Source organism: Spermophilus citellus (assembly GCF_964194105.1).
Source record: "Spermophilus citellus genome assembly, chromosome: 4".
Classification (NCBI taxonomy): Eukaryota; Metazoa; Chordata; class Mammalia; order Rodentia; family Sciuridae; genus Spermophilus; species Spermophilus citellus.
In genome coordinates, this window is record NC_138185.1 from 21067683 (window position 1) to 21095091 (window position 27409).

Below are 27409 nucleotides of genomic sequence, written 5' to 3' on the forward strand. Positions count from 1 at the left end.
CCTTGGGAAATCGATTTCCTCATTACAAAAATCAATCTTGGGTTCAGATCTCATTACAGGGTCCCCCTTACTCCTGCGGTCACAAGCTGCCTTTTAGAGGCTCTCAAAGCATTTTGCAGCATTAAATGATCTGCACGCCAGTGCTATGGATTAGCAGCTACCAACGCCCCTTGGTGTGGCAACTCACTCTGGCCCTGAACTAGCTATCCCACCAATCCAAAGGCGGCTTCTCTATTCCCCTCTTCAGGTCAGAAGTCAATTATTCCCCTCTTCCACAGGAAGACAGTGGGATTCTGCAGCTCCCCCCAAAGTTCCTCTTTTCTAATGCTGATTAAGAGGCAGGTCCCAGGTGAGGCTGACCTCATCTCGGGCATCTATAACCACCACCACATCCACCCAGCATGCCCCTCACTCACACTTCTACACGGGAACTTCTCAGCAACCTGTGCCCAGGCCTGAAGGGCGGAGCTACTTTGCATTCACTTTACACACCCTCCCCTAGTGCCTGACACAGAGGAACATCATTAAGCCTTGGAGGAACGAGACAGAAAGGTCTGTTCTAAGAAGGAAATGAGCAGAGACGTGTAAAGCAATCAAACGATACCTGATTGAGAGTGACCAGAGGAAGCAGCGGTTAAACAGAGCCCGGGACCAGACTGCCCGGGTTTGAACCTGGCCTACCCACCTACTCAGCCTCTCTACATCTTAGTTTCTTCATCTATAAATGGGGACAATACTGTTACCTGTGTCACAGAGCTACTGTAAACCATAAAAGTAAAAACACATAAAGCACTTACGACGACATACAGCATAGAAGAGTCCCTGCGACTGCACGGCACTTACTGCTATTACCATAACACATCCATCTTCTCTTCTACAACATAAGCTTCTTAAAGTCAGGAACCCTATCTTTTATACATAAATGCACAAATGCCTACGTTCACTGAACAGAGGTCCAAAAGAAAGAGAACATAAGCAGGGACTCTTAAAGTCATATGAGACTCAACAGCATCCAGACACTGAGCCTGGGCAGATACCAGAATCTAGACATCTAGATTCCATAAGGAACAAAATATGAGACTATAACTTTTCAAAATTTGCCCATATTTAGATGACATTCCTTACCATCGTTTTTCCCCATTATTTTTAATAACATTTATATTTTTTTCTAATTACAAAATACTACTTTTTATAGAAAACAGGAAAAAGAATGACAAAACCTCAAAAAGTCAACAGAAGCAGGATGTGGTAGTGCACACCCGTAACCTCAACTACTCTGGAGGCTGAGGCAGGAGGGTTGCAAATTTGACTGGGCTACTCTTAGCAAGACCCTGACTTAAAAAAAAAAAAAAAAGAAAGAAAGAAAGAAAAGAAAAGAAAAAGAAAAAGAAAAAAAGGGGGATGGTGCTGGGGGATTACCTTAGTGGCAGCACACTTGCTTAGCACGCAGGGTTCAAACCCTGCTAACACACACACACACACATATATACACACTACATGGAAATCATTCATGACCCTATAAATAAGAAATTCTCATTGACAACATGCTTGTGTGTTTAAGTCATTTTCTCAACTCACAACCTTTTTCTCCCCCAAAGTTACAGAGCATGTATAGTTCTTTTTTTTTTTTAAGAGAGAGAGAGAGAGAGAGAGAGAGAGAGAGAGAGAGAGAATTTCAATATTTATTTTTCAGTTTTTGGCGGACACAACATCTTTGTTTGTATGTGGTGCTGAGGATCGAACCTGGGCCGCACGCATGCCAGGCGAGCACGCTACTGCTTGAGCCACATCCCCAGTCCGAGCATGTATAGTTCTAAACTCGAGTTTTGCTGTTGTTGGTAACACAGGTTGAAAAATTTACCCTTCTTTAACCATTCTTTAACAGTAGGTCAGGCACCTGACCAACTGTCGTCAGTGGCTCTCTTTCTCCCAGGGCAAAACCTCGCATGACCAAAAGCGCTCCTCCCTGAAGAGCCCAGACACAGCTGCAGAAGACAGCCCTCCCCACAGTGCTCCAAGAACAGTCTAGCAGTCAGCCACAGAGCGTAGCGGAGGCTGAGTTTACCTGCAATTCTTGTTCTAAATTTTAAATAGCTACGTAGTATATCCCCTTGTGTTGGTGTACCATAATTTATTTAACCAATCCCCCTTTGTCAGACATTCGATGCTTCTAATTTTTCCCCCATAACAAATGACACTTAGAGGCAAGCATTTCTGATGAATGTGTTAGGATAAATTCCCAGGAAGGCAAGTGCCAAGGCAAAGAGTACACCTAACTTAACAGATGTTGACATGTTCTGCCAGAAAGGTGGCAGCGCGTGTGAGGAGCCCGTTTCCCTGCCCTCTCCACAGACAGCATCACTCACTTCAAACCACCTCCAGTATAAGATCAGAAAGGCTCTTTTAACTTTTTGCACTTCACACACTAAAATGGTTAAAATTCTTCTAATGTTTACTATTTGGGTTTATTCTTCGTCCATTTTGAAATCAGGGTGCTCATCTTGATTAATGATTTATTAATGCTCTCTATATTAAGGAAATGAAGCTCTGTAATATGTTGCAAAAAAGGAAAAACAAAAGTATTGCCCTTTAATTTGTTCACTGTGTTTTCTGACATAATTATTTATATTTATTTATTTACTTACTTGCTTACTTTTTGACATAATGGTTTTCAAAAGTTCAGGTGGTCAAATTTTGCCTTATGAATTCTATTTTACATATACCTTGAGCAAAGACTTTTCTATGCTAAGATCACATAGATTTTATGGTTTATATATATACTTTTTTTATATATATATTTAAGTGTTTAATCTATCTGAATTTAATATATCATATAGGCCAAAGGTCAAATTTCATTTTCTGCAAGTATTTAGCCATCTACCAATATGATACTCTATCCTTTCCCACTCATTTGAAGAAATGCCATCTATCACACACTAAATTTTAATGCAAATTTTAGTCTGTTTTTGAACTTTTCACTCCACATCACCAGTTTATCTGGTAATTTCTAAGCCAGGACCACACCTCCACATGGTTATAGCTTTAGAGTATGTTTAATGTCTCTTATTGTGAAACACTCCCTTGATAAACCTTTTCAATGCTTCCTTACCTTCTCTCTCACCTGCTTGCTCTTCAAAGTAAATAACATATTTTTTAAATCAAGATTCTCCCCCAATATTTTTTTTATTATTTTAAAGACTCCTTCCTTTGTGCTTATAAATAGAGTACTTTTTTAAGTCACTATTCCCCATCACCTGAAATGTGGAAGCCAAATCAGAATCGTGAGTCAGGAGCGGAGGTGGGGGTGTAACTTATGGAGAGTGCGCTTGCCTAGCATGTACAAGGCCCTGGGTTCCCTCCCCAGAACTGCAAAAAGAAAAAAAAAAAAAAGGCTGGTGCAGAAGGATTCAAATATTCCAGGGCAGCAAAACAGCATAATCCCTGAGCCCAATGGGCTTAGCAAACTTCTAAGGCTTATTTGTCTTACATGGTATTTAAAAAAAAAAAAAAAAAACTTGAAAAAAACAGTAAGTTGACCAAATATGTTTTCTAGTCCATCCAGAAGAACTAGCGAAGGAGACTGAGCCCTAGATAACAATAAACAAAACTGTACTGAGCACAAGACAAGATTTGGGGATCTGGGTGGAAATCGGGAAATGAGTGTCAGACTCGGGGAAGCCTCCAAAAACTCCCGTGCGGCTCTGTCCTCGGGACTGTTTAGATCAATGATTTTGTTCTATCATGACTCTCTGATCAGTGAATTGGGTGAACATGAACATACAAAAAAGATGAACTTTACAAATGTCATATTAATACAATTTAAAGAGACAGAAAACACACCAGCTAACAGAATCAATTCCCAAGATCCCGACAGGTAATAATGATGCAGCAAATCCAACCGAGGGAAAATTACCTGGGATCCATGAAGAAAACTGAAGCATTGAACCAAAAAACCGAGTATAAGTGTCTGTGATAGGAAAGGAGCATTTCACAAGAGTATGTGTGTGTAGAAAGGACTCGATGGTTCAGCCAACCCTAACTGCAACACAAATCAGAACCATGAGGTGGTTCTGCCCGGACAGAGCCTGCTCCCTACTCATCTCTGGCCACCAGCACCTGCCCTACTTACCGTCCACCACAGAGACTTGGCAGGCGCCTGTCAAAGGAAGGAGCAGAGGAAAGCAGTGACCACAAATGCCACTATGGTTTTAGAACGCTTAAAAGAAGACACAAGCTCTCGTGCCAGTCAGACAACCTTGAAATTTTGTAAAAATCTGTCCTACGAACCTAATTTGAGGGGATATGGAAACTGACCCTGGGAGCAACCAAGATTACAAATAGTTTAGATAGCCTCTCAAATTTGTTGGAATTCTTCTTCAGTTGAAATCTTGAGTCAGAACTGCCAAATGATGGAATAGGTTTCTTTGAAAGCAAGATCCTTGCGACTGAGGGTAGTTTTGTGGGGTTTTTTGTTTTGTTTTTTTAAGGATAATACTAAAACAAACAAAAAAACACGCCAAGACCTAAATGGTTTCTTCCAACTTTGCAATTCTTCTTCCAAATATATAGTATTAACCAAAATTTTTAAGTTTAGAAAGTCAGAAAACTATTAAAACAAAATAAACCAGTAGAAACAAAACTACAAGATAAAAAACATCACAAAACTACCTCTGGGTCCAGTGTGACGTAAGTAATGAGCTAGGGTGGTAAATGCCTGGGTCATTCTCCCAGCCATACTATTTACTGGCTGTAAATAAATAAGGATTTCAAGCACATACTAGGTGCCAGTCACCATCTTAGGTACTGGCTAAAACAGATAACAAGATAATCCCAGTTTTTGGCTTCACCGAGTCCCCGTCTAGCATGAATATAACAATCTATAACAATTAACTGTAAGGACGCCCAGTACTATCAGAAGAAGTGCCACTGGAACACAGAACACGGGGTCCCAACCTGGTCAAGGAAGCAGAATACTAACCACTTATCTCTAAACCTCAATTTCCTTACCTTCCTAGCTGAATTACAGTGATAATTAAAATAAATACTCTATTTAAAGTGCCTAAGCATATTATTTTTGTCACAGAGTAGGTGGCAAACAAATCTGTGTACCTTCAAGTTGGCCATGCTGTGACAAAGACAATTTTCTTCTGTTTTGCTGACAGAAAAAAATTCTACAGCACAGACTTACTATTTACTGTGGGGAATCGGCACACCTTCAGCAATAACTGACTCTTGGCTGGGGAAAGAGGCCATGGGAAAGCAATGAGCAACATATTTAAACAGTAACCCAGGCTGAGAGGGGATCATGGACTCCATCTGACATGACAGAACATTCTCCTATCCTCCCGCTGTACATTTGCTTCAGATAGACAGGACATTCACCTTCCACCACCAGAGCGAACATTAGCAAAGTTCAAAATCACTGGACCAGAAAAGCAACAGAAACCAAAGAGTGCAACCTGCATCCACACAGCCGGCAATTACAGTGGGGGAGCACAATGCTCCCTCCACCAATTAAATCAGCAGTTCTCTAGGTGTGGTCCTGGGACACAGGACAGAAATAGTGGGGTGGGGGGTGGGGATCCTTCCAGGGGTCCGTCAGACCGAAATTATTTTATAGTAATTCTGTTACTCGTCTTTGTCACTCTTTCTCTTTCGAGGGTGTCCCGTGGGGTTTTCAAGACAGCTACACAATATCCTGATGGCTAATGGCATATATGCTTGTATGGTCTTCTATTTTTGAGAATTTTGTAACAAAAGCACTTTGGGGTACTCAATAATTTAAAAGTACAAACAGCCAGAGAATCACACACTAGATAATTATGACTCTGCAGAAATGAAGAGAAGAACGATGAAAGGACTTCCTAGGGATAGCACACGCTACTCCAGGGGTGTCTGGGAGAAGCACTGCTCGGTGCAAAGCGGAGGTAGTGGAAGGACTGACAATCGAATCTGAAATGCAGCCAAATGAAGAGGCGTTTGGGGTATGCGATCAAAATGACAACTACACATACGGGAAAATAAATGGGAATGTTTTTGATCTCATCTGGAAAGTTTCATTCAAATATGCTCTAGCAATTTTCATCTTAATTGAGTCTTGCCAGTCTCAAGAATTATGAAAAACACCACACCAGAAAGAATCCAGGAACTCAAGGTCAGAAACAGTTTCCTAATTGCTTTTTGACACAACAAAAAGGTTTCCTTATGCATAATTTCAATTTTCACATGTTCAGATTTTAAAACTAAAATAGTATATCAATTTTGTCTGAACAGAAAACATTGTTAATTTTTTTAAAAACATTTTCTTAAAAACAGCTTATGAACTGTAACACCAAAGCACAGTGCTTCCAAAGGTGACAACAGCCTAGAGAAACTCACTATTCTGAATTGCTGGGACATCTACCAAGGGCAATATCGGTATTCCAAGAAGTAAACTGATTTCTTACACTTTCAGTGATAACAGTTTACAGCATGGCTTCTTCATAATGTGGTCTTAGGTTCTAAGTGATGGAGATATAATGAAGATGGAATGGATCATACAATAGCCCTCATGTTTTCCAAAAACCCACAGCACGGCAGGTACTGGGCTGGCACTACAGAGCCAAGAGACAGGAGAAGTATTTAGAGGAAGAGTCTCAGGCAGGAATCACTGAGTAGAGAAATAACAATAAAACAAATGGCAAAGGTGTTTAAAGACCCATCACAGTTACTGTGCCTAAGAACGCAGGGACAGATGCGGCTGAAGGAAGAATAAAGATACAGTGGGAGACCCCGCAGGAGCTATGGAAGTTTAAAATGTACACATAATTCTCACATTTACTAAGTATACAGAAAATAATCCGAGAGATATTCATGAACTGTTCACAGGTTACATCTAGGTAGGGGAATACAAAGGGAGTCATTGCAGCGAAGGAGAACTTTCCTTTTTCCTTCTACTTATGCTCTGTTGGTATTCTTTACAATGACAACCTATTTATACATTACTTGTGTAATTAAACACACACACCCAAGTGCTACCACATGGTGAAGGTCAGCACAGAACCTGATAGGTGCTGGGCAGCAGAGCTCTGATCCAGCTACTACTACTGTCCAAGAGTGCAGTGGGCTTGGTCTGGTAACCAGCTTTTCCCTCCTCTGCTCCCTGGCAGGGTGGACCACACTGGCCTCCTCGGGTTGCACTGAAGCCTTCAGTCTGACAGCTGGGTGTTTTGTCTTTACACTGTCTGTGTGCCTTTCCGTGTTCTTTTCTGCCTAATATAATTAAAGTCATTCTTCAAGGCCCAGCTCATATACCGTCTTTTCTGTGAAGTCCTCAATAGCCTGGAACTTGAGTTTCCGGTCTCTTCCCCTACACTCCCAGAGCTCTCTACTTTTATCTTTTTAAAAGACTGCACGACCTTCTACCTTGCATTTGTAGTCAGTATCCCTGGTAACCTACGGTCCTGAGTGCAAAGACCATACTGTTCAACTCTTAATCGCCAGGGGCTTTGAGCATATAAGATTCATTAAAACTGTGTATCTGGGAAGGGAGAAAGACAGGGAGGGAAAGATATTTAGCACATTGAAATCTCTATAAATATGAAAGAGCTTTTAGTGAAGACTCAAGACTGGCCAAAAGACACAGGATCTGTTGTTTTGGCACTTCATGGTGACAATCACACCAGGGCATTTAATGAGCATCTAGCACGTGCAGGCACTGAGCTGAATGCTACGATCATTCTCACTTCCTCTTCACAGCGACTCCACGTGGAAGCTATTATTTCTTTACATTGACAAAACAGCTACAGCCAAGAGAGGGGAAGTGACTTATTTAAGATCATTTGGGAGTCGCATCCATATTTGTCTAACCCCAAAGCTTTTGACATTTTCTCAGCAGCAGAGCTCTCACTACTGGAAGCCATGAGAAGAATGATGCAGGAAAGAATTAACATAGTGGCCTGATCTTCAGAAGGGCCTGCTACAAGGCTGCCCACGGCTGGCAGCTGGGAGCTTGGCTTTTGAAATGTTCCCTAAGTAATAAGGTTGTTTTGCCAGCCTGGGGCACTGAACAGCTGCTTTCCTTCTGGGAGTCTGGAATTCTGGTGTTGTTCCTGCCAGAGATGCTTACATAACCAATCTTAATTAAAAACTCTGGACTTGGAGTCTCAAACGAGCTTCCCAGGACAGCCACGCTGCACCATGTTGAGGCAATTCACTGCTGGAAAAAGGAGTATGTCTGTCTGGCCCTCTCCCGTGGCGAGAAGCCTGCACATGAATTTCTCCAGACTCTGCCTGTCGAGTACCCTGTCACTGTATAAACCACAGTCCTAAGTAACACTGATTCCTAGTCCTCTGAGTCCTATGAGTGATTTCCCAAATATGGGGGTCATCCTGGGACTCCTGATCCAGACCAAAAAGCCAAGGCAAACAAACAAACAAACACAAAATTAGCAAACAGAACACTGCAGAGGAGGAAGGACGTCAGCCAAACAGAGCCTTACTTCTCTGGATTGTCTGGAAACTTGATCCGCAACTCTTGGTTTTTATAGGATCTCTTCTCAAATGTGAGGATCATCTTCTTCACTGAGCTTTCATCCAGCGGTTCCTCCTGGTACAAAGAGACGAACACAACAACTTCAGTGCACAAGAATTTCACATTTACTGTCACCACTTTCCTGTGGCTCTGATGATCCACCTCACTCTGCTACTGTCCCTCCTGGGTTTGATGGACAGTATACACTTTTTCTCCCCCATGAGAATCATGGCTGAGAGGTCACATCAGATGTATTCTCTTGGGTGTCTCACATAATGCCCAGTCTCTATAATGCAGGGAATTCAGTTTAAAGCATGAAGAGACTCTTTCAACAAATATTTCTTGAACATACCGTATAGCATAGAGTAAGCAATAACACTAGATATTATTATTTAACATTTATCTTGTTCTTTGCCTTTGTTGTACAGGTAAGATTCAGAAGTTCAATGGGCTAGGGCTGGGGCTCAGTGTTAGAGCACTTGCCTAGCATGTGAGAGGCACTGGATTCGATCTTTAGCACCACATAAAAATAAATAAAGGTCCATTGACAACTAAAAAAAAAATATTTAAAAAACAAAGAAGTCTTTCAGGGGCTGTAACTCACTGGTAGAGCTCTTGCCTTGCATATGTGAGGCACTGGGTTCGGTTCTCAGCACCACATATAAATTAAAAAAAAAAAAAAAAAGGTCCATTGACAACTAAAGAAAAAAAATTTAAAAAAAGAAATTCAAAAGAACTTGTTCAAGATCAAGTCCAGGGGCAGTGACAGTGGCTCCTAATCTTCTGCCCACACCAGGAATTGGCCCACTACTATCCTCAGAACAAATCCATCCCACTGCCTACTGTTTTTACGTGTTTTATTGTTATTGTTGCTGTCTTTGGTAATGGGGAGTAAACCCAGGGGCATTTTACCACTGAGCTACATCCCCAGCACTTTTTTATTTTTAAATTTTGAGACAGGATCTCACTAAATTGCTGAGGCTTCCCTCAAACTTGTGATCCTCCCGCCTCAGCCTCCTGGGCTGCTGGGATGACAGGGATGTGCCACCGTGCCTGGCCAACTGCCTGTTTTTGCACAGCCCACAGCAAAGAATGGCTAATTGGAAAGAGCCACTGTGTTACCTTTCTCCCATGTTACTGTGTCTGGTCTTCACTAGCTGCTGAGAACAAGTTCTGGATCCTGGCTGAGGCAGGAGGATTGGATCATGAGTTCAAAGCCAGCCTCAGCAAAAGCAAGGCTCTAAGCAACTCAGTGAGACTCTGTCTCTCAGTAAAATACAAAATTGGGCTGGGGATGTGGCTCAGTGGTCGAGTGTCCCTGAGTTCAATCCCCGGTACCAAAAATAAATAAAGAAAGAATGTAGTAATCTTGCCCAAAGTAAGCAACAACAACAACAAAAAGCTAGTAGACCATATAGAATTGTCTTACTTCATACTCTGTAATAATACCAACAAAGGTAAATAAAATGAATATTTGAAAACTGAAAACTCCCTGCCAAAAGCAATCTACACCAAAATTTCAGAGATGTTTTCTCTTCAGTTTACTTTCCAGTTTAAATTAATGAGCTGCAGTGCACCTTGCCTCTCTAACATGCACCCAACTCCCAGCTTCAAAGCTTTGTAGTCACTGACCATAATTCACACCTAAAAGCAATGAAAGAAACCTGCTGTTAGAACTTGAAATAGATACTTCTGGAAAGCACTGAATTATCCCATAATTTTGTAAGTACCCTGAAAATATCAGCTCTTATTTTATTAGTAAGTTTCAATTTTCACATACTGGGTTTTAAGTGAGAGATACCTATACATTCATTTTGGGCACAACACATTTCTCAGATTGTGTCAATGACGCCAGCATCCTGAGGTACTCTTTTGGACTCTCCCCTCTCCCTAGGATCAACAGTTCCAAGAGAGATTTCCTGACAGGGTAGAAAGTAAAGTGACTATCCTAGCTCAGCCAAGACTGAGAGCCTCCCTTCATTTCTTACTAGCCACGTGGCAATGTAACTTTGCTGAATTACTCCTCAAACCCTCCCTAATACCAAACGATTCTCCCTCATAAGTCTTTTCCAAATTCATCCACCTGCACCTACAATAAGATCCTGAATCCTTCACATTGCCTGCGTAAGATGGTCAGGTAAGACCTGGCCCAGATAATCTCTCCAACCCCACACTGGAGCAGTACCAGTTGCTGGCCCTCATCTCCTGGTTCACTGCAGCTTCTCCAATACCCAGCTCACAGAATTACCCAGGCAAGGTCCACTGAAGGGGGGAAGGGAGGCAGGAAGGGCTAAATGAAAATGTTTCCTGCATCTTTCAAGGTCATAGAGATGGCCTACAGAAATAATGTACAGAAAACTATTTGGTAAACCACAATGATGTGAGCTGTTCCTAAGCTCAGTATACCCAACATATCATACCACTAGGGTTTAACTACAAAAATCAAAATTTCTGGGAAAGTTTTCAAGCAAACTTGAAACAAAGCAAACAATAGCCACTGCTTTTCTTTCCCTGTGCTAACCCCTTGCCCACCCTGTGGAAAACCGTGTCAGTTTCCAAGAAGCTCTCCTGGGATTCCCAAACACCAGCCCCTCCAGGGTCTGGCCTTCCCCCCTTTAATTTCTCTCCAACACTGGGGGAAACTGAATTATCAGTCTTAGTCATAGGCCACAGCAGTATCTCCAATAGCTCAATGTCAGAAACCGGAGGGAGATTTCAGAAAGATGAATGCTGGTGATGTAGCACAAAAAGGACAATAATATTTTACAAGTTCACGTGACTTTACAGGGGCAAGCATCACTTGTTTTTCATCAAATGGGACTTTGGTGGCAGTGAGAAAATAACTCCTGGACCTGTAGCCGTCCATGTGTCATTTTTACAAAGCGATCTCTTTTTCCCTGTCCCTTAACGGAAGGCCTGGTCCCACATTACATTTCTGTCTCCCGGGCTAGAAACCACTTACCCATGACAGCTACTGTCCTAATCCTCCAGGACCAGCCTTGCTCTACACGGGAATTATACCTGTCAATTAACCGCTGCTGCAGGGCGAACAGATTGGGCAGAGGCAGAGGGGAGGGGGGACGTGTGTGCACGCACTGCGGGTGCGAGCCCTGGAGAGGCTGCTGCCCTCAGAGAGGAAGCAGAATTCACGCCGTCCCCACCGCACATTGCCAAAGTGGCACCATCTTTTAAGGGCTGATTCCCAAATTAGCACTGGTACAAATCCTAATGAGGAGAGAGCTATTGTCACAACCCAGCAAAGACCTTTTTGGAATATGAATCAATTTTCTTTTCCCTCAGACTCACACTCCAGCCTCATTTTTAAAATCCAAACTTAGCATCATGTCTTTGAGGAAAGTAGAAAACAGCTGGCTCTTAAGAATCTATTTCCATAATTCGTAGTGAACAAAATGCCAGAGTGAAATAACACAGAAGTTAGTGCTCGGGATTTAAAAAGGCACAACGGTAAGGTCATTTTGTTTGTAATCACTGGTATTTTGCCTCCACTCTTCTCAGTTTCATTTACTTATTCATTCACTACATATTCGTGAAGGCCTACCCAGAGCGAGGCACCGTCCTGAGTGCGGGGTTCTGCTGTGATAGCACAGCGCCGCCCCTGTCCCATGAGAGGCTGAGGACAGGCAACAATGAATAAAATAAACAGATAGGAATTTCAAACCCTGACACTTGCTGTGAAGACAATACACTGAGGAAAGTGACAGAGGATGCGAGGATGGCTCGCAGGCTACCTCAGAGCAAGGCAGCTTCTTGGAGGAAACACCAGACCTGAAACCTGAGTGGGAGGAAACCAGCTGTGAAGCACTCGGGGAAGAGCATTCCAGAAGGGACCTGGAGATATAAGGCCCTGGGCCTACTCAATCCCCCCACCTTAGCCCCGACCTGCGCTGGGACTACAGGTCCACCCACGTCACCACAGCAGGCCACACCAGGCCACAAGCTGCTTTCCCTATCACATCTAAACAGCTAATCCCAGAACGCCCTTGAACTTCTCCACCTTTGTTGTTTTGCTGATGCCACTTCCTTCCTCTACCCCAAAAGCCCTTCTCCACTTGTCCAAGTGACAGAATTTGACTCTGCTTTCAAAGACTCCCGGCTACATTCAGAGTCGCGAGTGCCTTCTGGGTGTCCTCGGAGCAGCCGTCTAGGAAGCGGCCCAGGCCCCTCCAGCCACCCAGTCACCTTCCTCTCTGTTCCCACAGGGCCTCCTCGTAGCATGTAATCTGGGATGATTTTTAGAAATTCTCTCCGTGTTGTCCTTACACTTTGCAAATAGCTTCCCAAACTCCATTTCTCCCCTGACATTCATATCAGCACTGTAAAGGAGGAAGTGTCAACCCCATTTACAGATGAAGGACTATGTGGCCCTGCCACACACAGGGCCAGGCCCGCTCCCCGCCCAGGCCCTGCCAGACTACCTCCTCCTCCTCCTCCTCGCCCTCCCGGTCAATGATCTGGAGCAGCCTCTTCTTGTCGTCATCAGCTTCCTCCACCACAGCGGCTTCCTCCTCCCGATGGCGGCCACGCTCCCGAGGACCAGCTTGTTTCCGGCGGGTTTTCAGCTCCTCCTCCTCATCATCCCGGGGGCGTTTTGTGCCCCTGTTGGGCTGAGAAGGAGAGAAAAGAAACAGGATGTTAGAGCGGAAGAGATGGAGACAGGACCCAGGGCAAACATCCTAAGAACTTCTCAGGACTCCTGATGGGAAGAGCCAAGGGCACACTCTCGGGAAGGCAGGGAAGCTCCAGGCAGTCATTTTTCAGGTTCTTTGTGATTCTACAAATACACCAGGAACAGTGGCTTTCTCTTTTTTCTTTTCAACAGAACTCTTTATATGGAGTTTTAGCACTTCACACGATCCTGCATATTCAGAAATCTCAAAGAAAAAAGCCACCTTGAGTCGGGGACACTGGGTTAGATTCACTTACCAAGAAACAACCCACCCCTTAGAACACGGTTTTAACTCATGTCTAAGGAAGATGATAAAGTCTTTTTAATGGTCACCCCAAAGTAGTTCAAACAAGATATTACATAGGTGACTTCCAAAGATCTATTATACTTCAAACTCTATTTTATACAAAGTAGAAGGCAGCCAGAGGCCAGGCAACCTAGGCGGACCCCCCCAAACCAAGACATACAAATGGGCAACAAAATACATGAAAAAATGCTGATAGGCACTGATCAAGGAGATGCAGATGAAAACCACAAAGAGCTATCACCTGAATTGCTGATGAGGGTATAGAGAATAGGGAACCCTTTTATGGAAATGTAAATTAATACAGCCACTATGGAGTTTCCTCAGAAAACTAAAAATAGAATTCCCATAAGAGCCAGTGACCCTCCAGTCTAGAGATATATCCAAAGGAAGTGAAATCATTATGCCAAAGAGATATCTGCCCTCCCATGATCACTGCAGCATGACTCACAGTAGCTAATATACAGAAACAGCGCAGGTGTCCATCATCAAATGAAAGAAGAAACACACACACCACACACACACACACACACACACACACACAAATGGAATACTATTCAGCCACAAAAAGAAGGGAATTCTGTTACTTGCAACAACACAGATAAACCTGAAGGACAACATGCTAAGTGAAATAAGCCAGGCACAGAAAGACAAACATCCCATGATCTCACTCATATGTGCAATCGTACATTGAATTCAGGAGTAGAGAGCACAAGGACAGTTACCAAAGGGAGAGGGTAGATGTTGGTCAAGGATACAAAGCCTCAGCTATGAGAAATCAGCTTTAGTAGTCCACTGCACAGAATGGTGACTACAAAACAATGTACTGCCTAGTTCAAAACTGCAAGTAAATAAATAAATAAATCCAGGTGTTTTCTCCACCAAAAAAAGAAAAGGATGTAAGGTGATGGATTTTGTTAATCGGTCTGATTTAATCATTCCACATTCTAAACATATCAGATTGAGTCAAGTGCAGTGGTGCACGCCTCTTAATTCCCAGCTACTCAGGTGATTCAAGGGCTCAAAGGCAGCCTCAAAAAATTAACAAGACCTCATCTCAAAATAAAAAATTTAAAAAGCTAGGGATGTGGCTCAGTGCAAGGCAGTAAGGCTGAATCCCTAGTAACACACACACACACACACACACACACACCAACACACACACACACAGAGATCACATTCTACCCTGGAACAATCATGGTCAATTAAGTAATTTTTAAATTAAAAAATTTAAAGAATTTGTAAAAGTCCCGGAGGCCAGGTGACACTCAAGGTCACAAACCACTGGCATCCTGGAAGACAGAAGTGGTACTTCCTGACTCCTGCTCTGAGGCTCTTTCCAACGCTCTGATAGGACCTCATTTTACCTTTGCAACACAATCCATGATGGAGTACTTACTGCTGCTTTCCACTGAATTAGAATAAAGCAGGGCACTACTGAAAGAGCTTCGGACTGAGGGAAAACATCCTACAGCAGACATCAAAAGACCCAATGTCACCACTCAGCTCCACTGGCTACTGGTGCAACTGGAGCATGCTTCTACCCAAGCCTTAGTTTCCATAACTGCAAATAGAGGTAACCACCCTTTTCCTTAAGGACTCATGAAGGCTCCTTTTAAAGTAAAAAAAAAAAAAAAAAAAATTATAAGTAATAACAGTACTAAACAAATATGTAAAAATCATCATTATGAGCCTATCCAAGAGATTGTGTCTCCCCCAGCGAAACACTGTGTTAGGTTCCTCTCTGAGCTTCTTTCTCTCTACCTGATACAACTGCCCTCACCAACAGTGTGCTAGTGCAAGGTGGTATGTTACCACCAAGCAGAAGGAAATGCCATGTCCACTGCCAGCCTGGGAAGGTGTTTGGTAATAACATAAATTTCTATCATGCACATCTCACATTTCGCCTTGTGACAACCATCCCTGAACTGCACTATGCCGGGGTGGAAAGTCATTCCCTCTAATACTCGTGTGTCCTGCTGGCTCTACGGACCAGGTGCTTTAGCAAGTCTGAGCATATGACACTGCTTAGAGACAATTTTGTTTGTAGGGTACCACCTGCTATTTTTCATTTTCTTCCTAGTCTCCATGGGATAGATTATAATCTCATATGAACTCTATTTTCTTAAATCCAAAAATCTGATATCATCACTACTACTCTACCCTAAAAAAGAAAAAAAGAAACCAACATTTCAGAAACTACAGTCTACAAGAAAAAGGAGGTACCAGTTTCCATGTGAGGAGGGGAAGTAAAAGGTAGCTTCATCCAGAAGGGGGGCAGGCTTCAAATAGAAAGCTGTAGCTCCCCAGCAGGTAAGAATTTCAGCCCCCTGGGAACATGAATTCTTTCAGGCTCATAAAACAAGCCCTGCTGTGATTCTGATTAGCAAGAGCCTGCTGCAGAGCCAAGGCAAGGCACGAGCTCCAGAGCTCTCCATGGAGAGGAGATTTCTGATGGTTCATCTCCAAGGGCAGGGAGAAAAGGCAGTGCCCACAATTAAGAGGAGAAAGCGAAATACTGCCACAGTCACAAAATGCAAAGCAGAAATAATGCTGGCGATGTCTCTTTGAACCTCTTCGGCTCCCCGTTAAAACAAACACTACAGAGGTCAGGGGAGGGGTTTCATTTTCACATCTAACAATTTTCACTGAAATAGCACTTTCCTTCTGCAGAACTTTAATCTCCACCACATCTCTGGGGACCAGAAGTAGTTAACAGTTCTGCTTTATAAGCAAGGAGACAGGATGCCTAAGACCTTCTCATAAATTCCTACAAAGACAACTGGGTTCCTTCTTAAAACTTGAACCTGACCTCTGGAACGTTTGCTCACCTCCCATGATTCTAGGACCCTGATGACAGAGATCTGAGGGACTTAGGTATAGCCATAAACATAAGTTGCACAAGTGTGGTTAAATTAAAACAGTTATTTGTTAATTCATTAATTTCACAAATAAGTTATTAAAAGCATCATCAAGTCATCAGCTGGCCCAGGAGCAGTCCCAGGCTTCCAGCTGGGCCATGTCTAAATGGGGACAAAGGTACAGAACGGGCGGGCTAGTGAAGATTCTTAAGAACAGACCTCATAATATTTATGAATAGCCTATGTGCAACATCCCTAAGAAAGCCACCTTTAGGTCCAATGGTGTCCCCAGCCCCTCCCTCTCATGAGGCTAGGGCAGGGCAGGGCAGGGCCTTCTAGGGCACTCTGATGTGGCTCCAGGGCCAGCGCCGCTGCTCCCGCCTCCATCTCCCAGGGTCTAGGAGCTGTGAAAGGTCCTGGCGTACCGTATTTCAACATTCTTCTCTCCCAGGGCAAAATTTAGAGAACTTTGCTCTGTATTCCTTCAACTGTCTCTAAAACTAACAATCCAAATAGAAAAGTTCATACTCATTCCTGAGATTTCACCACTCTGGGTAATAAAGGATTCATTTCTTCAACAAATATCAAGTGCCAACTACATCTAAGGCACTGCTCTGGGTACTGGGCAGAGTGTGAAGAAGACGAACACCACTTGCTGTCAGAGTTCTCCAGTCTAAGACAGAGGGGTCAACTGAAATAAAATGCAAGCCCTAGATGTAATTTGAAATGTTTTGGTAGCCACATTTTAAAAATATAAAAAGGGGAAAATTAATTTTAATAATGAATTTTATTTACTCCAATGTAACCAAATATTATCACTTCACTATGCAGTCAATATTTAAAAAATTGCTAATTTGATAGTTTACCCTTTTCACACTAGGTCTTTGGAAGCTGGTAGCATTTACAAGTAAGGACCAGCTCAATGCAGACTAGAGCCATTCTGTGCGCTCAACAGCCATTAGGGACTAATGGCTACAGTACTGAACAGCACAGGTCTGAAGAGTTTCCCGCTCCCTAATAAAACCAAACTATTATCATCCTTCCGGCATCAATGAGTGAAGCACTGTGATGAAGCTGACTCCACATCCTCTCCCAGAAAAACACTTCTTGATTATATTTACCCAACATTCACCGTGAGAACAACTGGTTGCACAAAACAAAACCAGAGCTGTGAGAGCGGAAGCAGCATGGCGCTCCATGGGAGCCAAGGGGAGCCAAGGAAAGGGCTGCTGACCAGACAAGAAATCACACAGCCTCCAGGCTCAGCTGCTGAGGCCCAGCTCTTCCTGCCGCATACAACCAATCCTAAGAGGCTTAAACCATTCTTACCAGTCACCTCTGGAGGTTAATTTGTTTGGGTTCTGAAAGGTATTTGGAATCCTTCAAGATGAAGGAATGACAAAAGCAACCGCTCTTAATAAAGTCATTCCTCTGCTGCTAGTGCCCACAGGACTAGAGAAAAAACTCTTAACTTCTGATATACCAGAACATCAGCCTTCAAGGGACTCAACCTTCCAGGCTTCCTGCCTCTCCCCAGACATAGCAAGTGGAATAAAAGCATTTGCCACCACCCAACCACACAGCTGGTAGTCCTTCTAGGGTGCCAACTGGCCCCTGCTTATTCAAAGCCCACAGTGGGCTTCGAGACAATGTACACAATGCCTTAGCTTTTGAATGACCTTGTTGCGTGTGTGCACCTCCATCCATCCCACTGGAAAGAGAAATCAAGACGTCTCCATGAAAGCTTGGAAAGAGTTAAAAAAAATTAATACGCAATCTGCCTAGGATACTCCCTGCATACCCAGACAATATCCAACCTAAGCTTTAGGTTTCATTTTTCCCTTCTATTTTTTTTTTAATTAAAAAGCAGTGAGAAGCTGCAGCTATAATGAGGGGCTGTGGGAACATGCAGTTATATTGGGCTCAAAGTAATGTACCATAGGAAGAGGCTACATCACCAGAAGAAGCCTAAATTAAACTCCACTATGAAACCAACTCCATTTCCTCTGAGCACGCAATCTATATTATCGCATTTATGGTCTGTCCTGACCTCAATTAGACTTAGGGGTGGGGGGAAGAAAGGGAACTTCTATAATAAGCAATAATGGTATCATTATGATAAATTATGAAAACACACAGTGCAATTATTAATGTGAAGTGCACATTTGTATCAGGATATAACAGTGTAAGTATATGAGAGAATGTGTCTAAATAGCTCAACATTCCAAGTTACCTGGTAAAGAAGGGATAATTTATAAAAAACACTTTCACAACAACAGAAGAAAAAAAGATGTCTAATTCTACTAAGGAAATGGAAAATGTCCAAAAAAATTACCTCAAAATAATCTAGAATTCCTCACCTAGTACTAAGAAGCTCAGAGAACCTTAGAAAAGGGTCTTCCAAGTGGGGCATGAAGTGCTGTTTCTTAAATATCAAACAAGGGGGAGAACTTGGAAACTGGAGCTGGAAGAAAGACCATCTAATGGACCTCCCGACAGAACAGGAATTCTGAGCTCTTATCTAATTCCCCAGACGATGCTTCCTTCTCCATACTAACTCATGACTGGTTGGAAAAAATAAGACAATGTTGAAGAAATCACCAGTAAATAAATAAACAAGCTATTATTAAAATGTAAGAACACAGACTAGCTGCTATTTTAGACAGGAGGTTATAGCTAGAGGCCATCAACAGGAAAAGGCTTCTAATCCATGGCTGCTTGTGATAGTGGATGGCCTGAATGAAGAGTTTGATATTCCTAAATTTAAATCCTGTCCCCTCTACTTAACAGCCCTGAAAGGTAACCTTCCCTCTCCAGGTTTGAGTTTTCTCAGTCTATAAACTGGGAAGATAACCCCTTTCACACAGACACCTCCGTATGCATCAACCTGTGCATGCAGAGAACGTTTCTAAACACAGACGGCTAGCCCACAACAGACAGGACATGGAGGGTGGCTCCCTCTCTCTCTCCCTCTTTCTCTGTCACACTTGATTCCAAATTAATGAGGCTTGAGGCTAAAAAGGGCTTTGACCATTAGAAGCTAGTTTTACACTGTGGATCCTTTTTAGTGCCAAAATGTTGACAGATACCTCCACACTGCGCCCACACACACACCGCGCCCCTGCCCCTGTTGCATTTTTTGTAGCCAATGACCAAGGACAGACAAGATGACAACAAACAACTTCTATTTGGTAATATCTATTTGGCAGTGTTTTCATTTGATTTGTGTTTCTAACATCCATATCGACGAGAGGCTAGGTATTCATTCTACAGAAAACGCTTGTGTACATGTAGATTCACAATCTCTTGCCATAATTCTTCTAAGACACTACAATCAGTCCAGGCTAGAGGCAGCCTCAATCTAAATCAATCAACCACCTGAAATCTGAATCCCTTCTAAAGCATCTCTGGTCAGGCATAGACAGGAACCTTCCAACACCTGCGATGACCAGACGCTCCCCTCCTCCCTAATCTGTGCCCTCCACCTTTGGATCCTTCAGAGAGTTCATTACATGGAGGAAAACCTTTCAAGTTAGACTTTCTTTCCCTGGTCCCTAATTCCTCTCCTTAAAAAACAGGTCTAGTCTTGCTCTCCCATTAAAAAGAAAAAAAAATAAAGTATTACTTCAAAATCACAATCCTATTTACTTCTTCCTTTCCCATTGCCTACTCTTTTCAGAATGCACTTTCAATGGGAAGCGGATGCAATTCACGGAAGAAAGGGAAGTAAACAATTAAATTCCTTCCTACCATTACATTGGGATTCCATCATTTTTAAACTTTCTAATACCTCTTGAGATAATCAGACATATGGAATGTCTCCCAAGCTTATGGACAGAATGGTCTAACCAATGTGAAATGCTCAGAAATCATCTGTTGTTAACCTCTCCTGATTACCTTTTGTCGGAATAAAAGGGAGTTTTCAAACACTCATTTTTGCCAGATGGTAGTGAGTGGCCTGACCCAGAAGTTACAGATGAGCTGCAGTAATGAGTTTTCCTTGCCTTCACTGGCTGCACATTCACTGGTGACATTTTACAACTAGGACTTCTGGCTCAATCAATATTTGCAGGCTTGAAACCTGCCAAAGTTAACATCAGGACTCCCTTGCAAATTTGCTTAAGGCACAACTGAAAAAGCTCATGATCTCTAATGCTGCAACTACCATCAGCCAAAATTCGTAATTAGAGATCAAAGTAATCAGAGACAGAAAATTCCACCCACCAAAGGGCTGTTGTGATGACTAAACAGAACACTTCACAAAGGGGTCCTGTGTAAACCATAGAGTGCTACACCAATGAAAGGAATTATCATAATCATATTTAAGGGAACATCTGAGTGAACATTTTAGACATTCATATATAATTATATATTATGCCTTTGCAAATTTATAAGGCTTAACCTTAAAAACAAACAAAAATCAATGAATCATGGCAACCTACTACCTTTTTGCTGGAGGGAAAAAAAAGTACCAAGAACTTCTTAAAACCCCAAAACAAAGTCACAACAAAATATAAAACAGAACCTCCACTTATTCCCAGTTTTATTTTTTAAAAAATTATAAATATTGAGATCATAGTAATTACAGGCCAATGTAATTTTGGCAGGGGGCTGGGGGATACTAGGGATTGAACTCAGGGGCACTCGACCACTGAGCCACATCCCCACCCCTTTTTTATGCCTTTTTAATGTTTTATTTAGAGACAGGGTCTCACTGAGTTGCTTAGCACCTTGCTTTTGCTGAGGTTAGCTTTGAACTCGTGACCCTTCTGCCTCAGCATATCAAGCCACTGGGATTACAGGCGTGCGCCACTGCGCCCAGCTTAAATGTGATTTTTAATAATGTCCACAATGAAGGGAAATATCAATATATCAGAAATCAAAATTGCAATCTCACTTGCAATCTGTAATCTGATTGGCTGACAGGTAAGATGGCTGTGATTTAAATCACTAGTCATGAAAACTTTCATCAATCCCCCCCAACTCTTATTCCTTGTTAAAGCCTGAATATACATTCATCTCACCTCCAAAGGCTGCGCAAATTTCTCTTTTAGAAGTACAAACTATATTTTTATGTCCATGATTTACTTTGACATCTTCTCTGATTAATTCTGCAGCTACCTCAGAAAGCTGAATGTTGATTTGGTTTCTTTATTTATCAAAGCTACCATAGGCAGATACTTGTAAAACCATTGGAAGGTAAACCATCTCCATTTTAGCAGAATTATTACGAATATGTTTTGTCAGCTACACCAGAACCATCATCATTCATTCATTCATTCAGAAGTATTTACTGAGCTAATAGAGCCTCAACATCACTCTATTAGGTGCTGGAAGGAATATTAGACATCAATCCAACAACAATAACAACAGAATAGTATTAATCTAAAAGACGTAACATGGTTCAAAAGTAGCAGAGTAATAATTAGAAAAATCTGGGTTCTAGTGAATCACTTAAGAGTCACACCAACTTAGATAATCAGTGCTACATTATTAAAAAATAGCCTTTGCTGCTACTTCAGAGGACTGTAAGATTAAAGATTAAAGATTAAGACAGTAAGATTAAATAAGATAACAAAGCAGATGATCACAAAAGAAAAAATATTGAGTAGCCCATAAACACACAAAAAAAGTGGCCCAACCTCACTAGAAATCATGTCATTGGATTGACAAAAATGAAAACATACTCGATGATGCCTAATAACACTGAAAATGCACATATTCTACGACTATCCCAGCAGTTCTACTCCAAGGTATATATACTCATCAGAGAAATTATCATGCACATTCACCAAGAGAGAGTTAAAGAATGTTCACTGGAGTATGTTTGTAATAAGGGAGAAATCACCATCAATGGATCACACATAAGTAGTTGCTGCCCCCAACCAGCGTGGACAGCTGAACTTAAGATTGCTTGTGTGAATTTGTAGGGACACCAAATAAAACACAAACACAATTTACCTTTACACAAGCTTCAGGACGGCTTCCCTGCTCTCGACCTCAGGCTCCCCAAAAGGGAGAGCAAGAGAAAGTCATGAGAGGCTGGCAAGACAGAAAGCATGTTTGGAAGTGAGCTTTTATTGGGGGGACTCTTGTTCTTAGAAAGTCCTATCCAATGGGGCTGGGGTTGTGGCTCAAGGGGTAAAGCGCTCACCTTGCATGCGTGGGACATTGGGTTCAATCCTCAGCACCACATGAAAATAAAATAAAGGTATTGTGTCCACCTACAACTAAAAATATACGAAGAAGAAGGAGAAGGAGACGAAGAAGAAGCAGAAGCAGAAGCAGAAGCAGAAAGTTCTATTAAAAAAGGGCAGAAGGGGCAGGACTAAGGGACAGGTGAGTGTAACTCAACCCTAGGGGCCCATCCCACAAAGAAGACCCCTTGCTGTGGGAGCTAGACCCCGCCCAAGCCCATGGAATCCAAGGGTTGGTCAGAATCTGAGGCATCAGGACTGGAAGGGTGTGGTTATTCATTGTGGCTCCTCACAAATAGTAATAGTAAAAAAAAGTACATGGGAACAATAATGACCAAATTCAGAATAAAAACTGCTTCTGGGGTGGGCAGGCAGAGAGAAAATATGTTCAGGAGGGGTTTACAATGAAGTGGAATTACAGAACATAGGAGACTTTTAATATTCTATTCATTAGAAAAAGATTTGAAATAAATTTGGCATGGTTTTACACAGAGTCAAGGAGAAAAGACAGGGGAACCACCAGAATCTAGCAGAGGATGCCACAGAAGAGTCATGCCCAACAGCCTGAGGACCTTTGATAGTGTTACTGAATAAGGTTAAGGGCCCATAATATCTATAGGGTCCCTGAAGATCAACAAGATCTTTTACAAAGTTATTCAAGTCAACAGTTGGAAAGCTGTAGCTGCATAGTAGCTCAGACAGGCAGGTCCATAACTGGTGGAACCAAACATGCAATTATCTTTATATTCAAAATAACAGACATATAAAAGTACCTTCCAGGTGAACGTGACTCAAAAACAGTTCATTCAGAGTTGAGAGTTTTCGTAAATCTCAAATTCAATGAGACAACAGGATGACCAGCTTTGATTAAAGAAAAAAAAAAGCTAATAATATTAAGGTTGCACTTTTAGACATCCACCAAAGTCATAGTCCCACAACACTGAGTTAGCTCCAGCACCTTAAAAGAGGCATTACATGTTGGGCATGGTGGCACACACCTGCAATCCCAGTTCCTCAAAATATAATTATACAAAGGGCTGGAGATGTAGCTCAGTGGTTTGAAAAAAAGAGGGGGGGGCATTACAAAATAGAAAATGCCTGAGCAGGGCAGGTCTAGAAACCTGCAGGATAAACCAGGAAGGGATCCAGAGAAGATTTGGGGCAGGACCCAGGAGTCCCACTCAGTTATTTAACGGATGCCTAGTACTGAGGTCTAGGTACATAGTGCTACTAAAAAGGCAGAACACCTTCCTTCCCCTCATCCCAGCTAGAGAAACCCTACCCAGCCTGGAACCCCAACTAGAACATCAACTCCTTGGAGAGTTCCCCAAGGACTCCAGAAGGATTTCTGAGCTTTCTTGGCAGTGAATTAGATCTTTATTAGTACACAACGTGTGCATTAATAAATGTCCACCTCCTCTAGTAAACCAGGAACTAAATCCTCAAGGATAGGAACTCTGGCATCTGACTCTTGCTGCAGATAAACAGTATCTCACTGCGCCGTACTCACTTAACTGTTAGCACATACACACCACTAGAGTGAACAAGAACACAGGAGGCTCCCCCTTCACTGCAAGTGTCCCAAGAGAGCCTGAGTTATGTGTCATTCCATTCCAGCTGGACTCTCTAGACTTCTAAGATTCTGACATTCTGTTTCTGAGCCTTAACCCAACTTAAATGAAAATTAATCTTTTCTGACTTTTTCAAATGATAATAACCACCACTTTTCTAAATTTAAAAAGTAATTTTTTTATCCATTGTATTGATAAGGTTTCAAAGTTGTTAAAAAAATACCAACCATGAACAAATAAATGTAGGAATCAAAAAATTATTTGTCTACAGATTATATTTTATGTCAAATATAATAAAATACTTGCTAACATTATCTAGGGTTATAAAATTTAAAAAGTAAGATAATCCCACTTGATCAATAACCTGTGGAGAACACAGTGGGGAGACAGAGAAAGGAGCCACCCACATCGAGCTCCCAGGGCAGACTTACTACACACCTACAAAGCTCCAGGCTGGAGAACAAAGCTTTAAAAACAGCAGAGACACACAGAGTCCTCCTGTCCTCGAGGACTTTTCCATCTGATGAGAAACAACATAGAAAAGTGAATGGAGTGGGGCTGGGGATGTGGCTCAAGCGGTAGCGCGCTCGCCTGGCATGGGTGCGGCCCGGGTTCGATCCACAGCACCACATACAAAGATGTTGTATCCGACGAAAACTAAAATGTAAACAAAATATTTAAAAAAAAAACGAATGGAGGGACACCAAACCTTTTGGTTAGTACTGTGGCTGAAGTATGTGCAGGAAACAATGAGACCATGGCAGGGACATCTACACCCAACTGGAACCAGTATAATTAATTCAATGGGAGAAGATAGCCGACGACGGGCCAGCCAGGAATCATAATTATTAGCAAGGCTCACAGTTCTTCGGCGGTTAACAGTGACTCCAGACAGAACTTAGCTGTTTTGCACCTACATATTAATCACTTTGTACCATCCAGTCAATATTTTACATTATAGCTTATTTTTCTAATGGTGGCTCCAAGTGATAATCGGAAGGTAACACAGTAATGCTCAGGTTCAGGCATTCACTGTTAGCCTGACCCCACCACTTACGGGTGAACAGACTCAAAGAGGTGAAAAGACTCGAGCCTGAAGCCAAAATGGGCCTGAAACCTCTCTCTCCCCGCTCAGCACACACAGGCTCCATCCAGACCCCTTTCCTTGTCACCACCTCAGAAACTCTCTTAAAGGCATACTCGTACCATCTCTGCCTACTGCCATCATCTTTTAGCCAACATTAAAATCCTTCTGCTGCTTTTCTGCCCAAACAGGTGACCTCTTTCTGCAGTTACTCCTTGCTTGCTGGCATTTTGATACCCACGAGAACTTAGTGTCATTCATCCACAGGGGGATTTCATTTCATAACCCTGCCTCCAGATCATTTGTGGAAGCCCCACATGGAGCCCCAGGTTACCTACTATTAACACCACTTCGTTCAGAACTTTTAAACATTAAAAGACAAATTAATATGGGAATGCTACTTTAAATTACTTAGTTTTAAACCAAGGCTAAGATACAACAAATTCACCTTACTTTTAAGGATAACACAGACCAGATACTGTATCAGTTACACAACACACCTGTTACATACAATCACACCAGAGAAGCCTCCAGCCAGGGGGATATTGCCTCTAGCAATGTATGATTTCATTAAGGCTAAAGCGGGGCAAGGAGACCTCTAATTACTTTATCTATAAGGTGCCTCTGAGTTCAATGCCAAGACTCAAAATTGCACTTTTCTTTCAAGCAGGAGTTATTGGGAGGAAGGGTATATACTACCAGAAAGACAGAACAACAAGAGAGAAAAGTAAAGAAGTTTGAGAAAAAGAGCAGGTAGAATGAATGATCCAGGCCTGGGTGAGTGCAAACCAGGTCATGAGTAAGAAACCAACCACTTTTTTCATTTATAAACAAGTCTCATTCATCGTTTAAGGGTTTTGACCCAGTTTTGGTCCCGAGAATCTAGGATCTTAGCTATTACGGTTAACTTCTTTTAAACCTTAGAACTTACCCACATAACGCTGTTAACACAATAGCTGCCACATTTATTTCAAGGAAGATAGAACTCAGATGGAACTTTATCCTGAGTATCTTGTTAAGAAAGAATATTTTTCAACGTTATGGGTGATACTGTGGAGTCTGAAAATATAACACGACTATATAATAGACTCTCCAGTACCTGAGTGCTGATTTACCTACCTCTCTCAGCCCGAATGAAGTACTTGGTGTTATGGCCTCAATACATGCCTGCTGATGAGTCCATCACAGACAATGAAAAGAGATGGTTTCGTGCCTGCTTTTGTCTCAGATGTACTTTATTTTCTTCAACTCAAAGGTTTTACCATTTCTAGAAGCTATATAAACTACAAAGTTAGCAAAATACCTCCATTCCCAATAAAGACAATGAGAGTGAATGAATTATTCTTACACAAGACAATTCAGTGTCAGAAATGCTTCTTCCACTAGAAAACAGTAGAGAACCCTGTCTGCCGACCATGTGGAAGATGATCCAAAGAAATTCTCTGGTAGCCCTAAGCACCTACAAATTCCCCATACAAGCCCTATCCCCACCCCTCCACAACTCTCTCTCTCTCAGGGAGGCTATATAAAATCAATTTCAAAGTGATTTTAAACTAATAACTTGCTCACTTTGAAAATATTTTAAATTATTCAATTTCCTGGCAGGAGCATCCAGTGAATCAAATAGGCAAAATGGGCAAGAAGAACTCTACCAAGGGTAAGATAAATAGGTAAAGAAATGTCTTATGCACACACACACAAAAAAATATATAATGGAATAAAAGAAAAGTTTTCTTTGCAGCTTAGCAGGCTTAGAGTACCAAATTTGAAACTGGCTGCCTTTAGAAAAAAGTAACTAAATAGTGCAAAGCAAATATGTGGGGCATGATGCAGAAAGTTTTACATGCTACTTACTATAGCTTCACTTCATGAAAAAGGAACGTGAATCTTCATAAGCAAGTTTCCTCTGTGGGTGAATCTCCAGTCAGTTACAGCCGACTCAGAGCAAGCCATCAAGGCAAGCTACCCATTAGCTGTCAATTTAGAATGACTTCAGAAAGCCAGCCCCAGAGCTCCCCTGATATCTTTTCAACAACCTCTTAATCTTGTTTATAACACCTGTGTTAAGGCAGCCTGACATCAATTCTACTCACTTGTCTCAGACTGAAATTACTTAGAAACTTGAGAATTCCAGTAAACATACCAAAAAGCACAGAGACAAAACTGCCCGAAACACCTGTACACAAGGGAATC

General features: G+C 42.1%; 1 protein-coding gene across 3 annotated transcripts in view; it reads right to left on the reverse strand.

The window, feature by feature from the left end:
* Positions 1-27409, reverse strand: part of CTNNBL1 (catenin beta like 1) — a 161655-nt gene that overhangs the window by 112078 nt on the left and 22168 nt on the right. For 2 of the 3 annotated variants that reach the window (XM_081291768.1, XM_081291770.1), the window contains exons 2-3: positions 12949-13137; positions 8481-8587 (exon numbers count right to left, since the gene is read on the reverse strand). In XM_081291768.1, the coding sequence (XP_081147894.1) occupies positions 8481-8587; positions 12949-13137 (296 nt within the window). The remainder of the gene's footprint in view (positions 1-8480; positions 8588-12948; positions 13138-27409) is intronic. The other variant, XM_081291769.1, reaches the window with a different exon arrangement.